General features: G+C 34.0%; 1 protein-coding gene and 1 pseudogene across 1 annotated transcript; one reads left to right on the plus strand and one right to left on the minus strand.

The window, feature by feature from the left end:
- Positions 1–9,494: 9,494 nt before the first annotated feature.
- On the plus strand, positions 9,495–14,094 carry LOC7468899 (uncharacterized methyltransferase At1g78140, chloroplastic). Its single transcript, XM_052452818.1, has 9 exons — positions 9,495–9,733; positions 10,009–10,112; positions 10,202–10,258; positions 10,650–10,736; positions 11,472–11,553; positions 11,662–11,855; positions 12,128–12,239; positions 13,316–13,423; positions 13,872–14,094. The coding sequence occupies exons 1-9, from the start codon at positions 9,572–9,574 to the stop codon at positions 14,010–14,012; spliced, it is 1,047 nt and encodes a 348-aa protein (XP_052308778.1). The 5' UTR covers positions 9,495–9,571; the 3' UTR covers positions 14,013–14,094.
- A 1,231-nt stretch (positions 14,095–15,325) lies between these two features.
- Positions 15,326–18,799, minus strand: LOC18099523 (uncharacterized; annotated as a pseudogene).
- Between the last annotated feature and the right edge of the window lie 170 nt (positions 18,800–18,969).

Below are 18,969 nucleotides of genomic sequence, written 5' to 3' on the forward strand. Positions count from 1 at the left end.
ATCTAAAGCTAAATTACCAAGAAATCAAATGTTGAAGGACAAATTGAAAAAAAAATCAATTTTAAAAGAGAACAAAAAACCTGACTCAAGTAAGCATGCTAAATTCGCGGCTCTATTTGAGGTCAGGATAACTTTGTACAAAAAATAAAAAAGAATAAAACAATGACAAGCAAAACAAAAAAAAAAAACATAAAAAACCTTAGTTAGTTTGAGTTAACTCGACTAATCTGTGAACTAGGTTATGAGACCAGGATAAACCCATAAAAAAAAAAGCAACAAAAATCACAAAGTTGAAAGCCCAATAACCTAATGTCGAATGATGAAAATGAAAAAAAAATTAAAAAAAAGAACCTAAAAAATACTGAAATCAAATTAGGCTAATCTTCAAAACCCATAACTCAGGGCATGAGACTAGCTTATCCCATAACAGGCAAACCCGAAAAAATCATAAAGAGAAACTGTCATTCATAAAAAAAACTAAATAGCGATAAAAAAATGAGGACCAAATTGGATAAAAAAAATAAATGAAATAAAATATCGAGAGATGAAATTGAAAAAAAAATTAATTTCAAAAAGCATTAAAAGCAAAACAAATATGAATAAAAAGAATGAAGATCAAAATTGGTACAAATACAAACAAACATGACACATTTTATTTTCAAAAGGGTTGATGTGAAATCTGAGATAAAGAGAGAGAAAAGAGGGAAGAAAAGAGAAAAAATTTCATCGGAGCCTATCTATTGCTCCTCCGAAAACACATGTCTGACCATCGATAAAAGGATGGCACATCACTTCCAATGCCATCGTCAAAGATGGCATTGGGCCAGTGGAAGGCGGCGCATGTGCCGCCCAAAAAGCATAGGCCTCTCCTACTTGTTGGCGAGTCCTATGCATGCACCATTCACTTTTAATTATTTAATTATATTTATATTTGTTAAAAACCTGAATCGCCTCTCATTTAAATTGATTATAACTAAAAACCCATTAGGAAAATACAAAAATTCCCCTAGATATAAGTTTTATTTTATTTTTCTTTCAATTGCGATTTAATCATTACACTATGCAATCAAAGTGTAAAAGACCTAAAATCCTCTAGAACCTTTTTAAGGGTATTTAAGTTATTTTACTATTTATAGAAATATTAAAAGACTAATTTAACCCCGATCAATATAATAATGATAAATAAACCTTGTGAAAAATATCATTTTTTGCCATGACCAATTCATCATTCTTTGTTGTGAAGGGAAACATCACCACTTCATTATTGTAATCCATAATTCATTGCCTCACAAGCTATAGTGAAATGATTTTATAATAATGCTTATTATTATGTATAATTCTTGGACTGTTTGAATATTATTTGGTTTGGATTGATTAGTGAGTTTATTTTTAAGGTCACTATTGATATTTGAACATTAAATATTAATTCATGAATTATGTTGGGGTCTGTGTTGATTTACTTAATTAGTATGCAATTTGAACGAAGTTCGTGAAATTAATAAGATTCACGTGGACTTTTTTGGTGTTGCTTGATTTTTGAGTTGATGAACTATAATTTATCTTGAGCCAACATCGTGGTTAAAATAGCTTGATTAAGACCTTTTTTTGTTGTGTTTTTGCCAAACATAACCTCAGTCTATTTTTAATAAATTTTAAAATTTTTGAAAGATTATTTTGTAATTAATTTTGAGTTCTCCACTTTTTTTTACACTCTTATATTTAATATTCGAGATTGTGACCTACACGCGAGATGTTTTTTCAATATTAAATAAGCCTCGTTTCTTTCCTTAAAAAAACAACAAAAATCTTTTTTTTTAAATACATTTAATGTTTTAATTGCATATGGCTAAGTCTCTAAAAAAATCACATTTGCATAAATAATAATAATAAAAATACATGGCATGATTTAGCATCCTTAAATATAAAAAATCAAGAAAAATAGTTTTTTTTTTATATCTTTGCATGTATTTTTTGATTTAATAACCAATTTATGAAATCCATGAGAACTTGGCATGCATTTGAAAATATATATAAAAAATTATTTTGTTTATTCGAATATTAAGAATTACAAAATTATACGTATGATGTATTCACAATATTAAAATAAAAATGTAAAAAAAAAATGTTTTGACAATAGGATGATTATGATTTAACATGATAAGATAAAAATCTTCTTACCGAGGAGTACTTTTCATAAATCTTAGACAAACCAATAGTTAGAAAATACAATAATACCTTATAGTATATCATACAAACAAATAATGCAGCTTATCTTAGGTAAAGTGTACTAGGGGTTATACGTTTTTCCTATACACAATCAATCCCTTATCCAGATTCTGAGACTAATTAAGGTTTCTAGTGATCAAAATATTAAGTGGTGACTCTAATTTTTTTTTTTTACTAATAAGAAATAGTAATTCCTTGTTCTTTCCACCCATCACAATAAAAATCTTGATCCAGGAAGACGATCACCGCGACACTACTCACGAAAGACAAATATAAAAATAAAATCCCTTATTTGTAAAGGAACATAATTTTATTTGCAAGTATATATATAAAAAATAGATAGCCATTTGGTTGTTTTATTTTAGTTTTAACCACCTTGACGATGTGTATTTATTTTAAATTCAGAACTTTACCTAGTATTCCTACAAATACGAAGAAAAAAAAACATTGTATTTTTTATACCCAAATCACAAAAGATGATCTACTGTATTTATGTATTTGGCAAAAGCTTGAGATGCCTGGACAATGTCATAAAAAACCCCAATAATAATCACATAATATTACAAAATAACTAGGTAAAAAATTATAACAATTTATAGTAACCAATTATTTTTCTTTTAATTTTCAACTTGAAACCTTCTGTTTTCAATTGCAACTTTCTATTCCTAATTTGATGTCTAATTTGTAAAACTTTGCTAAAGAGAGATAATATTCAATAAAAAGGACCGAGAAACTTCATGGCCTCTCAAAGGGAGAAAATTCTCTCTAACCGTAGTACTTTTCTTATTCTTCCTTTACCATCCCTATAGTTTTTATATTTTTAGTTTTGGTCCCAAAGTTTATTTTATTTCTATTTTAGCTCTTGAATTTGAGAGGAGAAAGAGAGAAAGCTGTTGGTTTACCTATTTTTTGATAAAATCACATTCTTGGTATCAATGTGTTTTATTCAATGATGGACATCCTTGAAAAAAATTAAATTTGGTTTTGGGGTGATTTTTAAGATTTTTGCGGTTGATATGTGATTTAAAAAGATTTTTATGGTGTTTACCATATGTTTTATCTTAAAATTAGTTGAAAAATAAATTTTTAATTCAGAAAATCTCTACACTTTTTTCAACCACCATACTAGTGATAAGATAACAATCAATCACAGCTGGCAATAAAGATATGGTAGCAGGATTTCTGTGATTGATCACAGCAATAGAAGGATTCTTGTAATCCTATAATTCTGCAGTTACCTATAATATAGGCAACAATCACTCATGTAATTAATACACACACACACACACACACACGTCTAATAACAGAACCACAATGTGGGTTTTCTTTCCTTTGTTTGCATACTCCTATATGGTATCAGAGCCTGAAATGGACTTCTCCACCTCCTCCGTTTTACCCATGCCTTCTACCCCTGAGTTTTCACCAGCCAAAACTCATTTACCTGACATCTCCATAAAACTTGCCTCAAATAATTATCTGTTATGGAAAGCTCAAGTCATACCAATTCTAAGAGGCCATGGTCTTCTTGGTTATGTAACCAATGATATTTCTTGTCCTGACTTAACCATTGCTGGTGCAAATGGCACCTTGCAACCAAATCCAGCAGCAACAACTTGGCTGCGTACTGATCAGTTGATCCTTGGATGGATTAACAACTCTTTTTCAGATGGTCCTCTTTCTCAAGTCATCAATAGTGAATCCTATCATGATGCTTGGATTGTTTTAGAGACTCTTTATGGAAGTCACACTCGAGACCGTATACAAAAAATGAAGGGAGAGTTGCAGACTCTCAGCAAAGGTTCTTATTCTTTGGAAGACTATTTGCACAGGGCCAAATCTCTGGCCTTGTCACTTCATGGTGCAGGCAAACCAATGGATGGCAATGATCTCACTGTTTGCATTCTTGGTAGCTTAGGATCTGAGTTTGATCCCATTGTTGCAGCACTTAATGCTCGTGATATGTTTCCTTCTCTTGAAGGCGTGATTTGTAAGCTACGTGATTTTGAAATCAGGCTTCAAAATGTCAAAACTACTTCGTCCAATGTTGCCTTTTACATAAACAGAAATCCTGCTGCCATATCTCTATTGCCAGCTGTGATTGACTGTTATCTTTCTCATACAAAACCTCAAGGAAGCTCTAATATGCATGACCGTCCTGGTGGCTATTCCAAAATGCAAAGGATAGCTAGTATAAAGCTTTTGCTGCCATTCAAGTAAGAGACAACGCAGAGGATAACTAGTATCCTGATACCGGTGCCAACCAACATATGACATCAAATCCTAGTGAGGTGCACGGTATTGATTCCTACTCTGGTACTGATACTGTTATGGTTAGAAATGGTAATGGCCTCGCTATAGTAGGTACATGACACACTAATCTACCTACCACTACTCTTAAGCTCAATAATATGCTGGTTGATCCTGATATAAAAAAAAACTATTATCTGTATCTCAATTTACACGAGATAATAATTGTTACTTTCTTTTTTATCCATGGGGATTCCTTCTCAAGGACATGAAGACAAAGCAAGTGATTCTTAAAGGTTCCATGGCAGATGGTTTATATCCCATCAATCTGCGGCAACTTCCACATCATTCCTTCAGTTTCTTAGCAAATAAAGTTCCAGGCAGCCTGTGGCATGCACGCCTTGGCCATCCTCATTCTCAAGTTATTAGCAGATTATCCCTACCATCATTGCATGGAAAAATAGATTTTTGTGAGGGCTGTATGTTGGGCAAGTCTGCAAAGTTGCCCTTTCATTCTCGACAATCTTATTCCACTTCCTTTTTGTATACATTACATACTAATGTTTGGGGGGCCTACATCAATCCCCTCTTTTGATGGTTTTTGATTTTATTTGATTATTGTTGATGAATATTCTCGTTACATATGGTTGTTTCCTATGGCTCGCAAATCTGACGTCGCAACTATATTTCATACATTCATTACACAAATGGCAAATCAGTTCAGTACATCTGTAAAAATTGTTCAAAGTGATGGTGGTGGTGAATTCATCAACACAGTTTTGCAGAATCACTTTGCAGCTCATGGTATAATCCATCGACTCTCGTGTCCTGGGACATCAGAACAAAATGGTCTGGCTGAACGGCGACATCGACTCTAATGGCCCATGCATCTGTTCCAACCAAATACTGGTCAGCAGCATTTCAAACTGCTGTGTTTCTTATCAATCACCTTCCATCTTCAGCTGTTAAGCATAAGTCTCCTCATGAGCTTGTATTCGGGTCTTCCCCCAGTCTTGACTTCTTACGGGTTTTTGGTTGTTCTTGCTACCCTTTACTGTCCCTTTTTGATCGATCCAAGCTGGACTACAAATCAGTCTGCTGTGTTTTTAATGGTTACTCAGCCAACCACAAGGGATACTGTTGCCTTGAACCGCACTCTGGTCATCTCATTATCAGCAGACATGTCAAATTCAATGAGTTGCACTTTCCTATCAAAACTCCTGCAATTTCAAAGTCAACTAATCCTCAATTATTTCAGCCACAAACTCTTCCTAAGTCTCTTGAAAATCATGCTCTACCCCATCCACCAATCAATTTGACAACTAATGAAGTGTCTGCTACAGAACCTGTAACATATCAATCTTCAGAGTTTCAGCCTACAGTCCCAATTCACCTGCAGTCAGTCTTGCCCTCTTCCCCAACCGAGTCATCAACTTCCATTTTACCATCACGTATTCATCCCATGGTTACACGTGCTCAAACAGGCAACTTTAAACCAAAATCATTCTTAACAACTAGACATCCAATACCTATATGTTTTCTTGCCGATCTTACAGCACAACATTCAGAGCCTTCTTCATACCATCAAGCTTTTCGACTTACTCATTGGAAGAAGGCTATGCAAGATGAAATGGATGCCCTGCATGCCAATCACATGTGGACCTTGGTACCCAAGACATCAGATATGAATCTGGTCAGCAGTAAGTGGATATTTAAAGTTAAAACACTATCTGATGGCACAATTGACAGGTATAAAGCCAAACTTGTGGCTAGAGGCTTTACTCAACTTCCAGGATTGGATTATGATGAAACCTTTAGTCCTGTTGTCAAACCAGGAACTATTCGGTTAATTCTTAGCATTGGTCTCTCTCACAGGTGGCTCATTCGACAGTTAGATGTCAGCAATGCATTTCTTCATGGTGATTTACATGAACGTGTCTATTTGGCTTAACCACCGGGCTTTAAGGATCCTGCTCATCCACATCATGTCTGTCTTCTTCATAAGGCTCTCTATGGTTTAAAGCAAGCACCGCGTGCTTGGTATCTGAAATTCAGCAACTACATACAGCAGATAGGCTTCACACGATGTTCCGATGATCAGTCTTTATTATATAGTCAACAAGGTTCAGATGTTCTTCTTCTACTGATCTATGTTGATGACATTCTTCTTACTGGGTCATCTCCATCTCAAATATCTGCTTTTATTACTCATCTTTCATTTGTGTTTTGCATGAAAGATCTTGGCGATGTCCACTACCTCCTTGGTTTGCAAATTACCAGGACTGGCATAACACTCACTATTACTCAAACAAGGTATCTACTATCACTTCTACACAAGTTTGGATTAGCCGGTGCTAAACCAGTTGCCACTCCTATAGCATCGGGTACCAGCTTATCAGCCACTAACGACACCTTGTTATCTGATCCCATGCCTTTTTTTTCGTCAGCTTGTGGGATCCCTACAATATCTCACTCTTACCCGCCCTGGCATCTCTTATGCTGTTCATCATGCTTGTCAATACATGCATGCCCCACGAGAACCTCACCTCATTGCTGTTAAATGAATTTTTCGTTATCTCAAAGGAACTCTCGATATTGGGCTTCATTTTGTTCCCATGCCCTTAACTGCTCTTCATGGATTTTGTGATGCTGACTGGGTAGGGTGTAAGGATGATCGACGCTCCACATCTGGTTTTGCCATCTATATGGGTGCCAACTTGCTGTCATGGGGTGCTAAAAAGCAGGCCACAATATCTCGCTCTACGGCAGAAGCAGAACATCGTGCTCTAGCTTCTACCACAACTGAACTTATATGGTTCACGAATCTATTAAAATCCATTGGCTATTGTCTTCCACCTCTAAAGCTGTACTGTGACAATATCAGTGCTATTACTATGGCCAAGAATCCAGTGTTTCATCATCGCACAAAACATATTGAAATCGATGTTCATTTCGTCAGGGAACGTGTTGCTAGTGGTGCCCTTCTGCTTGAACATGTTGCTGGCACTTCTCAAATTGCAGACATATTGACCAAACCACTTTGTTCGGACAAGTTTGTTTCCAATCGTGACAAGCTCCTCATCGGGTCTCAACCGCCTTGAGCTTGAGGGGGGATGATAAGATAACAATCAATCACAGCTGGCAATAGAGATATAGCAGCAGGATTTCTATGATTGATCACAGCAATAGAAGGATTCTTGTAATCCTATAATTCTGCAGTTACCTGTAATATAGGCAACAATCACTCATGTAATTAATATATACACACACACGTCTAATAACAGAACCACAATGTGGGTTTTCTTTCCTTTGTTTGCATACTCCTACAACTAGTGGCTAGATTTTAGGAACAACAAGCAACCCATTGTATGCCTTATTTTTTTTCAAAAATAAAATAAAATAAAGGTTTGTTTAAAATAAAATTGGGCATCCTTGATAAACATGTGTTGATGTTGCCGGGTAATTGAAGAGAAAAATATGAATTGCGTTGGGCTTCAGCGTGAAGGCACGATTTATGGTTAAGTTTTTAAAAAATAATTTTTCTTGTGTTGATTTGAGAAATATTTTCATAAAAAAAATGATATAAGAGAGAAAATAAAAATATAAAAGGACAAAGAAATTTAAAAGAATTTTTTTATTTAATGTTATTTCATTAGATATAAATTTAAAAGAAATTTAAAAGAATTTTTTTATTTAATGTTATTTCATTAGATATAAATTTAAAAGAAATTTATAAGAATTTTTTATTTAAAAATTAATCATATGAATTGCTTTTGGTTTTCTTAAAAAAACTATTTTTTCTTTTTTCTTTCAATTTTATTTCTAAATATTAAGTTTTGTTGAGGTTTTTTTATTGGTTTGTTTCCCAATTTTATCCTTCTTTGGTTAATTCTGGCTTGGTAGTAATATATTTTTTAATTATATAATTAAATAAAAAATTTATTGAATGCAATGTTCTTTATAACTTGAGCCACATGTTTGATGGGTTGGCTGTAATCAATCTAATATATCTTTTCAAGTTTGACCCAGTAGACTTTAATGACAATGCTAAAAAATTCTATGCGCATGAATATTATTATTATTCTTCATATTAAGATAGTGTTTGATATTGCGGTAATGATTTTTTTTTAAAGTGCTTTTCATTTGAAAATGCATCAAAATAATATATTTTTTATTTTTTAAAATTTATTTTGACATTAGCACATCAAAATGATCCAAAAATATAAAAAAATAATTTTAAACAAAAATAATAATTTTAAAAAAAATGCACGACGAGCCGCAAAAACAAACACAACCTAAATGTTTTAAGAAAATCTCATTTTGAAATCTTTTTTATAAGCCAAATCATGTTTTTATTCTTTGAACTCGTTAAGCCGATTAAGTTATATGAAACAATTCTCATACTATTTAATTTAAAAACATTGGCTAGACAATGAATCATGAGTTTTCAAATATGACACACTTAATTGAGTTTTATAACAATATCAAAGAGTTTTTTTATAATTAAAATATTATTATTTTATCTGATCGACAACATGAGAAAAGTAAGTCATTGAATATAAGTGGTGTGCGTTTGGTAATATGATGCATAATATTTTTTTTAAAAAATATTTTTTAATTGAAATATTTAAAATGATATTTTTTAAATGTTTTTGTTATTATTAAATCAAAACCATAAAAAAACACTTTAAACAATATTAATTTAATACTTTTTAAACCAAAAATTAATTTAAAAAATAAATTGATGCACGATTCCAAGCACACTCGATTACATTTACTAACACCCAATTATGTTTGTACCAAAAAACAGAAAAAGAGAAAACAATCATATATATTTTTTGGACCAAAATAGATGGGTTTTTCTAGGAGCAAATACTATAATCTGAATTTGCTTTGTAGTAGTTTGTATGTAAGGGGAAGCAAGCCAATGGTGGTGTCATGCCGCCGGGCCGCCGGCATTCCTGCATAGTTTATTTGAACTTGTGCCCCCCACCCCCCCCAATTAATCTTTTGTCATTTGTTTATTTTGGTTAATCCCATATAATTCATCCACTCCCGACACCCTCTCTGCTATCCAACAAAGACACAGAGAGAAGCCATGGCCTCCTCAATTATTCTCTCGTCCTCGTTTCTCCCGAGTCAACTCAGCAACTCGAGTCGAGTTCATTTCAAACGGTACTGTACCCCGACCTTTAAACGCACTAGTTTCGCGACAAAAATTCGCGCTTCTTCCACCGCCTTTGCCGAGACCAAGCCAACGGTCTGCCTTTTCTTTTTAGACCTTTTCAAATTGCCCAGATTTTTAATTTCCAATGCATAACTGCGCCTTAAGTCATCTTTCATTGTGATCACAAGCATTTCCCTCATTTCCTTGTTTGGTTGCTGAGAGAAATTAAAGGGAATTGATGCAAAAGCAAATGTTACAGGCTTTATTAATGTTTGAGAATTGAGATTATAGGTTATTAATCTTGAATGATTAGTCATAGATTGTTCCAAATCGATATATATATCGTTTTGTGTTCTTATTTGATTTAGGGTCCCGTGACAGTAGAAAAGGATGTCCGTAGCAGCAAGAACATCCTAGCCTGTCCCGTATGTTACGAGCCCGTGACTTTGATTGGCGCAACCGTCCTATCTGTGTAAGTTATTTTCAAAATTGTATGCAGAAATTGTTATTGCTCTTGGCATGGAAATAGTTTTGTGTTTGTAATGGTTTGATTTGGTACAGATATTCTGCACGTGGATCTAGTTTGCAGTGCAGCACTTGTAAGAAGACATACTCTGGCAAGGAAACACAACTCTTTTTTTTTTTTTTTTTTTATCAAATATAAAAATATAATAAATCAAAATGAAATAGGCAGGAAGTTGGAAGTCATATATACAAATCAAAAGCAAAAAGAAATATACTCTCATTCATAAAAAAAAATACATGGAGACAATTACAGAAAATCAAAAGTATCACATTAGTTAGCTAAAAAATTTCGGATTCAGCAGGTGTCAAAGATAACTAAAAAAAAAATATCAACCAGAAAAAAATTCAATAGCTGATGCAATTTGCAATTAAAAGAAACACTACCAGCTACTGAAACACATAAAAGCTATTAATAGAAGGCCCACAATCCCAACAACAAAAGCAAAATAAACTCAGTAAACATTCAGTCGGAGATGGTCTGCAACAAGGAAACACATCTTGAATTGACGGTAGCTAGTGGGTCTAAGGGATATGGTGATATTGCTATGCCTTTGGCCACAGAATTTTTCAGGTGTGAATAAAATAGTTGTTGCGATATTCATGAGTAAGATAGTGTTTGAGGAAATGGTTCTTGTTGCAAATTTGGGACCTGGATAATGTTCATACATGTTCGCACTAAGACCGTTGCAGAGTACAAGTAAGAAGATTTGTGTCCATCCTGAGGCAATTCAAATACAGGATAGGGTCAATTATCAACTACAGTTATTAATTTTTATTAGATAGATTCCGGACCCATCATGCTTTACAATGATGTTTTTCATTTCCAAAACTAGAAATTGCCTCCAAGATGACAAGCTAGTCTTTTTAAACCATCTATTCTGTCATGCTAACGAAAGGTCAAGTTTCTTGCCGCTAAACTTTCAGCCTGGTATTTTTTTGGATTCTATTGCATGCTCTAGATGGTGGTGCCCCAATTCTGTCATTGTAAATTTCATTTTGAAGGGACTGGTGTCTGTTGATTCCCACAACCAATCTGGGCTTCGTTAATCTTGGCTAAATCCATTTACAGCCCCAGACAACCTATTCTGGAATTTCTTTGGGGAAATTGCATCTGTTGCCTAGATAAGAAGGAAATTTTGTAGAACATTGTGGATTGACTTGGTTTCCATGCATTGAATGAATACAAATTTCAGTAGGAATATATAATCATCAGCCTGATGCATTTCATGCTATCCCGCATGATCAGTATGAGTGCCTCTCATTAAAATCTTGGTCATGCCCTCCTTGTCTTGTTTTTCTGAATCAGAACTCCATTCATGTCATTCCTTTACGAGAGAGGTTGGCGTCAAAATTTTGTATGGGGTGGTTTTCCAGGCCCAGAGAAAGAGGTAACAGAACACTCTCTTCATTGAAAGCTTTCACAGGAAATTTGTTTGTTCAATTGGAAATCTTATTTGTGTGGTAGCGCTGTAAACTCACTGTGATCTGGACTGCAGTTTGAATTGATGAAGGATTATCTCAAGCCAGTTTTAGGTGGCAATATTCTAGATGCTAGTTGTGGTAGTGGTTTATTTTCAAGACTATTCACCAAGAGTGGGTTGTTTTCTCTTGTCATGGCTCTGGACTACTCAGAAAACATGCTGCAACAGTGCTATGAATTCATCAAGCAGGAGGAGAACTTTCCAAAAGAGTATGAACCGAACCTTTCTACTAACTTTGTTTAATTTTCCTTTGGATGATTTGAATTCATCTCCGCAAATCAGTGAAATTTATAGATGATATCAGCTGCAATTCTGCTGAAATATATTTGGAGTTTCCTTTAATAATACAACTCGAGAGATCTGCTACTCAACTAGTTTTGGCTTAAAGCTTGCTTGAGTTGAGACTCTATTTCTAACTGGTTTTGATTTCCTTCTGAAATTAATATTGATCAGGGAAAATGATTGTATTTGATCTCTTTAGGAACTTAATATTGGTCAGAGCTGACATAGCTAGACTTCCTTTCATTTCTGGTTCTCTTGATGCTGTCCCTGCTGGTGCTGCTATACACTGTTGGCCTTCACCATCTGTGGCTGTAAGCATTTCCTAACTTGTAGTATTTTAAACTAATTTTTCTTTAGGCGTTAGATCCTCATATTACTATATATGTGAGATTGTGACCAAGGTTTTGAATGGTGTGTAAAAATGAGACTGGAGGGGAAAGCCTTGAGACTTACTACTCGAAGGATTAGGCAGTTTTGAAGCTCGAGCTTCCACATTTTGATGCCTGGCTAACAGTTATTTGCTTGTTTTTTTGTTAAAACTCTGGGCACCTATTCCACAATTTGTGTAATCCTGGCCTTATTGGAGGACAAGAAATTGCATTATGTCTTCCCCTGCGAAAAGCCTTGATGGACAATCTGTTTTGCAAAATCTTATTTCATTTTTATTTTTGGCCATTCCTTCTCTTATTTCTCTCTCATGATTTTATGGAAATAATGCACATGCTCGAGGGCTTGATAAAAAGAATCTTGGCTATAGATTTGACATCTGTAGCCACATTATAAACTCCCCCCTTCCCTCGCATATAAATCATAATATTCCGCTTGTAGAAAGTACACTATTTCATTGTTTTCACAGAAAGCTTCATTTTGGACTTAAAATGCTAGTAAGTCATCCATGGAACCTTAGGATGCTCTTTCATTCTGAACATACCCATCTCTTTACCCCTGAATGTGGCATCTTCCTAAACATTGATAAAGTGTTTTATGTCAACATATCAGAAGCATGAATATGTTTTGACCTACTATGAAAGTACCTAATGTGACTGAACTTGATTGCTCTCTCCTGATTATCATAGGGTGTTGCATTCTGCTAGTTAGAAGATATATTGAAGTGAAATACTTTCAATTGACGACAATAATAACAGATCTTCATAAAAAAGATTATTTGCATTAGGTTTGTTTTCATTATGTATCGTGAATAGACCTTTTAATTCGTAAGAGATATCTTATTTTTTGTTTTCTGTCATGATGTACATTTGAGATGAGTGTCGGACCTTATTATTTGCATTGCTACCTGCTTCTTTCGCAAATGTGCTTTACATGATTCCACTTTTGCTTAAGTTTACCAGCTTATGATCTCCATGATGTGGTAGCTATTCTTCTGCAGGTAGCTGAAGTAAGTCGAGTTTTGAGGCCTGGAGGAGTGTTCGTTGCCACCACCTACATACTTGATGGGCATTTCAGTCTCATCCCATTTTTGAAGCCTATAAGCCAGGTATGTGGTTCAGTTTGAACTTGAACTGCTATACGTAAGGACTTTAGACAACATGCTCTTTTGGACACAAAGGATGGAAAAAGAAGTAGAGCTTTGGTTAGCGGAATCAACAGAAATCAATTGGTCACAGTGGTGTTTATTCATCCTTTTTTCTGCCATGCATCGTATTGCACTGTCTTTGTAAAATAAAGTGCAAAACATCAGTGAAGCAATAAAAATAAAAATTAACCACTAGGAACTTGAATGGCAATGCTTAAGGACTCTGGCTCAACATGCTCAATTTGTTCATTGACATTTTCTATATCCTCAAATAGGAATAATCTCACACCCAAGGTCGAAATAGCTTATCCAAGAAGCTTTGCTAGAAAGACGCTATTTCAAGCATCATATTTTTGTCTTCTTTAAGCTATATATGGTCGATGGATAATTTATTTGTCTCCCATTGTAGAGATTCACACAAGTATCAGGCAGCAACATCTTCCTATCTGAACGTGAACTAGAAGACGTCTGTAGAGCCTGTGGACTAGTTGATTTTACATGTACAAGAAATGGGCGGTTTGTGATGTTTTCTGCAACAAAACCACGCTAAGCTTCCCATGCTGCTCTAATCCTTCCTCTCAAATTATGTTGTTTACAGAGCCCCGCGCTTTACTTAAATACCTGTTTGATTGTTTTGTATCTCCTATATACCTAGGTGCAAGGTTGTTAAATTGTATTTTTAACACGGCATGAAAAATATAAAATAAACTCGAATTGTAAAAATAAATCGAGAAATTGTAAAAGTTATTTTTGTATTTTAAAAATGTTTTTTAAAAAATTATAGATTATTTTATTTTTTTTTCTTCAACTTATTTTTTTATGATTTTAGATCATATGTTGATATTAAAAATAATTTTTTTTAAAAAAATTATTATTTATATGTATGTAAACATCATTTAAATTGATTGATGAAAGAACTTGATTAATTAATTATTATAGTATAAAAATAATACAAATCATTATGTGTAAAATTATAATGAATCATGCTTTTTAAAATAATTTTTTATTTAAAAATATATTAAAATATATATTTTTATATTAATATATTAAAATTATATAAAAATATTCTTTGATGTTAAAAACATTTTTTAAAAAATCTAGAAACACAAACAAGAATTATACCAATTGCCAAACTTTACTTGGCTAAGTCATGCTATAAATATAGTCTTTAGGCCACATCATGCTATAAGTATAGTCTTTAGATTCTTTACAATAAGTATAATCTCTATAGCTTTACTTGGCCATGTCATGCTATAAGTATAGTATTTAAAGTACAACTAAGGTCATGCTAATATAAGCCGAAGGGTTGGAGCCTAAAGTATATAATTCTTGATAAAATCATAAAATAGTTTTAAAATCATGATTTTATGTAATTTCACCTTATTTTATATAATTTTAATTATTTTTAAATTTTTAAAATGATTTTGCACATTAAACTTATATATATTGACTTATAAAATCATATAATTTAACTCGTGAATGCATGAAGACGCGGGATTAATTATATATCATTATTAAACGGTCATAAAGCATGTATTTGAAAAGATCTTTCCCATTTCTACATGCTCTAGGTGGCAAGTTCCGATGATGGCATTAAATAAATAGAGATAAAGGTCGTCCTAGCCAACATTATTGCGTAGATGGTCGAAACTTTGACGCCTTTTCGAAAGGAAGCAACGAGCCCCAATCACGCTGTGCTCGACAGAGGCAAAATGTCAAAATGTATGCGTAAGACCAGCCAATGCTTTATGGTTTAATACCGTGGCTTTGAATGATTCATGTTTCTGAGAGCCATATGTACAATCCAATCCCGTGGGAAATGGTGAAATGGCGCAAGCGCTCTTTAAATTTTAACGTCTACATATCACCTACCGAAAACATAAAAAGATCTTCAACAAATGGAACTACAATTATAAGGTGTTAGAAAAAGAAAAAGAAGAGAAAAATCTATCTATTCATTTAGCTTAGAAGACCTTTCAATGGGGTCTCGTATTTCCAAAGCTAATTTCTGGCTGAAGAAGATCAAAGCAAAGAGCTGAAGGCCTATTTATGTGGCTCCTGTACTGTTTACACTTTTCAGTATTTTGATGTGCTTTGCTAATCGAGAGATTTTATGTTCTCCCAAAATGCATGATACTTTAGTATGGAGTAACTAGTAGAAAAGCTCAGCTTCAGCCTGGCTAATATCAAAACCAATCTTCCATTATTCACCTATATTGACGAATGTCAGTTGACGATAGAGTGATGTCTTCTCATCACTTTCATTAAGATCAAGACTATCCTCTCCTTCATAATCCATTTCAATAACACTTCTGTCCTTAACAGAAGGTTCTTCTGCTTCTTCAAAGAAATGAACTTGAGAATAATCTCTAACAATGGTTAAATTATTATCAGACATCATTTGCCGCATCTCTGACTCTATCAGTGCTTCCATCTGAGTCCGCTCTCTGTCTGTTGGAGACGCACCATAGAGGAATGAGTAGATGAGACAACACAGAGCCATTGGAACTCCTATTGAACTGTACAAAGCTCTGGCCAAAGATGCAGCATTCCCTCTACCTGTAGCAATCTCTTCAGATTCTGTGGATACAGAAGTGGTTTATAGCCATAAACATGCTGAGCATTGGGTACCATTTCAGCAAAAATTGGACTGCATGGGCATATATATAACAACCATCAAGAATTTGCAATGCTAATAAACATGCGCAGTAATATAGTGTATGCATGTAAGAATCTAGTGATTTGGCAGTCTTGCAAATCTCCTAGTTCCCACTTATGGTACTGTATAGCCATGCTAGTTATTTGGTGTTGATCCCATTTTATATAGATGAACTTGCTCGTTCAAATTCTTTGGCTATTCTGTCTTATGGCTTTATTTGGTTAACTGTACATTAATATTTTGAATATTTATTGCAGAGGATGCAAATAAGTAAAAGGGAGGAAAAAAAGAGAAAAAAAAAAGAGTTCGAGAGAGTTTACTTGTTTGTAGCTGGAGCATTCCAAGACATGCATAATCCCATTATGACCAATACAATTCCATGCATGATTGCTGTTGATGGAGCATCAGATAAAACCAGAAGAAGCAATGCTGCCAGAGGGATGGCTGATGCAGAGCTTATATGTGCTAGAACTGTCCTCCCAAAATTTGGGTGACGAGCAGAAACGAAATCCCCCATTTTGCCACCGAAGAATCCCCCAAAGGAACTAGCAATACAAGGCAATGAGGACTGCAGTTTTATCACGAGAGAGACCAACAAGCTCTAACCACATGGGTGCGAATGCCAAAGCAGACCAAGGGAATGAACCGGTGACCCCCTGAGCCACAACAATCTGGAAAAATGGAATCTTAATAACTGGCTTGGCTTCATGAAACAGTTCCTTCACCTCTGACCAGAAGGATTTTCTCGAGCTTTTGTACTGGCATCTGAAAAGTGTGGATCATTGGCAGAGAGGTAAACTAGCACACCTACAAGAACACTGATTATGCCAACAATATGGACTGCAACCCTCCACCCAGGCATTCCCATGAATGTTACTGGAGCTATCGACACTGAGCAGAGTCCACCAATAATTGAACCAAAGTTGGATGTTAGTTGTAGCCATCCAAAGGCTGCACCACGATTGCTTTCATCAGTAGAATCTGCAACGAGGGACTGAATTGCTTGTGCAACAACAGCAAGGCCAATGCCTTTCAAAGCTCTAGAAACAGCCACCTGTTTGAGAAAAGCTGAATGGCTTGGAAAGGCATACAATCAGCTGGTATGCCAAGGGCTACTTTTCTTGATAATTGCCTACCAAAAGTTATTTGAGACTAATTCTCGAACACATGAACTGGAAGTACTCTATTTTCAAATATTTTCTTTTCTAATGAAAATAAACTGTCTTGACTATTTTGTTCTTAAAATCATTTTTTTTTGTTACAAAAAACCTTTTTAGATAGCAGCTGTTGACAAGCTTATGTATACAAAGAGCAGACTAATCTAATAATAAATCAGTAGCAGCAGCAGCGAATCACGACGTCCACAATTCTTTTTAAATAGCCACAGAGTTCATATGCCTCCATGGTAATTGCCCATCTAGAGCATGTTGAGCATGCATTATGACGCCTAAATGTTTAATCCTGGATAATAATGTTTTCCCACCAAATCACATTCGTAAGACTTCATTCAAGCAAAATCAGAGTTAAATGGTATTTTTGAAATATTATTTTTAATGTTAATTCCATGAGAAATTACCGTAGCACATTAAAGAGTCTCCTCTCTGAGGAATTTGCTTTTGGTTATTTATTAACAAATAAATTTAAAAATTCAAGAAATTGATTTAACTTGAAAAGCTCAAAGAAAGGCACCGAGAGCTATAACACGGGCACGGTCATGCCTGACAGCTAAATAAGCAGCAAGAGGACTGCACTATAGACCTAAACAAAAGTCAAGGACCCAAGTCCACTTGGGTCCGTGTTTATGGCTGCACCTTCTTCTTTATAAACACCGGGACTCATCTATGCTCTCTCCATGATCCCTGCTCGATTCACCAGAACTAAAGTCACCGTTTCTTGCTCTCTTTTTTTTATCCTCTTCTTTCCCGTAAAAGGGTAAATTTGGATTTCAGGAAACAGGTTAAAACTGTTTTTTTTAATTTTAATTTTTATTTTATTTTGATACGTTGATATCAAAAATTATTTTTTAAAAATAAAAAAATTAATTTAATATATCTTCAAGTAAAAAACACTTTTAAAGTAATGTTATTATACTCTTAAATATCCTTTTATTAAAACATTTTATTAGAAAGTCTGACAAGTAGTTTAAAAAGTTTGACAAGCAGGCTCATTGAAAATGTGTTTGAGAATATAATAGTAATTGTGTTTTAAAATGTTTTTTGTTCAGAAATGCATCAAAATAATATTTTTTTTAAAAAATTATTTTTAATATTAATCCGTTAAAATAATATAAAACATAAAAAATTTAACTTGAATTAAAAAAATAAATATTTTTAAAATACAAAAATAAATATCTCTCGAAAAAGTAGGGTTTGAAAACCAGAGGCGTTCATGGGCACGTGTTAGATGGAAGAAAAATGGCGGGCTTGACTGGTTGATAGTAGTTTGACGGTGTATTTTAATTAATTCTTCAAGTACTTGTACACTCTTTTTCTTTATCAAGGAGCGACACAGTGACACTTGGATTTTTTGGGCCCAAGGCTTTATCAGAAGAGTGTTGAATTCAGAGAGGCTAACTAGTGCTCCTACATAAACGACAGTGTCTTTATGGGCCTGTCTCGGATGCTTCCGACAGTGACAAGGAAAAGGTTTAAAAGAAGGCCACAAACCAAGTGGTCCATGTGCATATAATGTCGTAAACTTTGAAATTAGATTAGAGGTAGTTGTAATTTTTTAAAATGTTTTTTATTTAAAATTTTTATTTTTATTTTTATTTTTTTAAATTTTATTTTGATATCATTACATCAATATAAAAAATAAAAAATAAAAATAATAATAATTTGAGATAAAA

Source organism: Populus trichocarpa, chromosome 5 (genome assembly GCF_000002775.5).
Source record: "Populus trichocarpa isolate Nisqually-1 chromosome 5, P.trichocarpa_v4.1, whole genome shotgun sequence".
NCBI lineage: Eukaryota > Viridiplantae > Streptophyta > Magnoliopsida > Malpighiales > Salicaceae > Populus > Populus trichocarpa.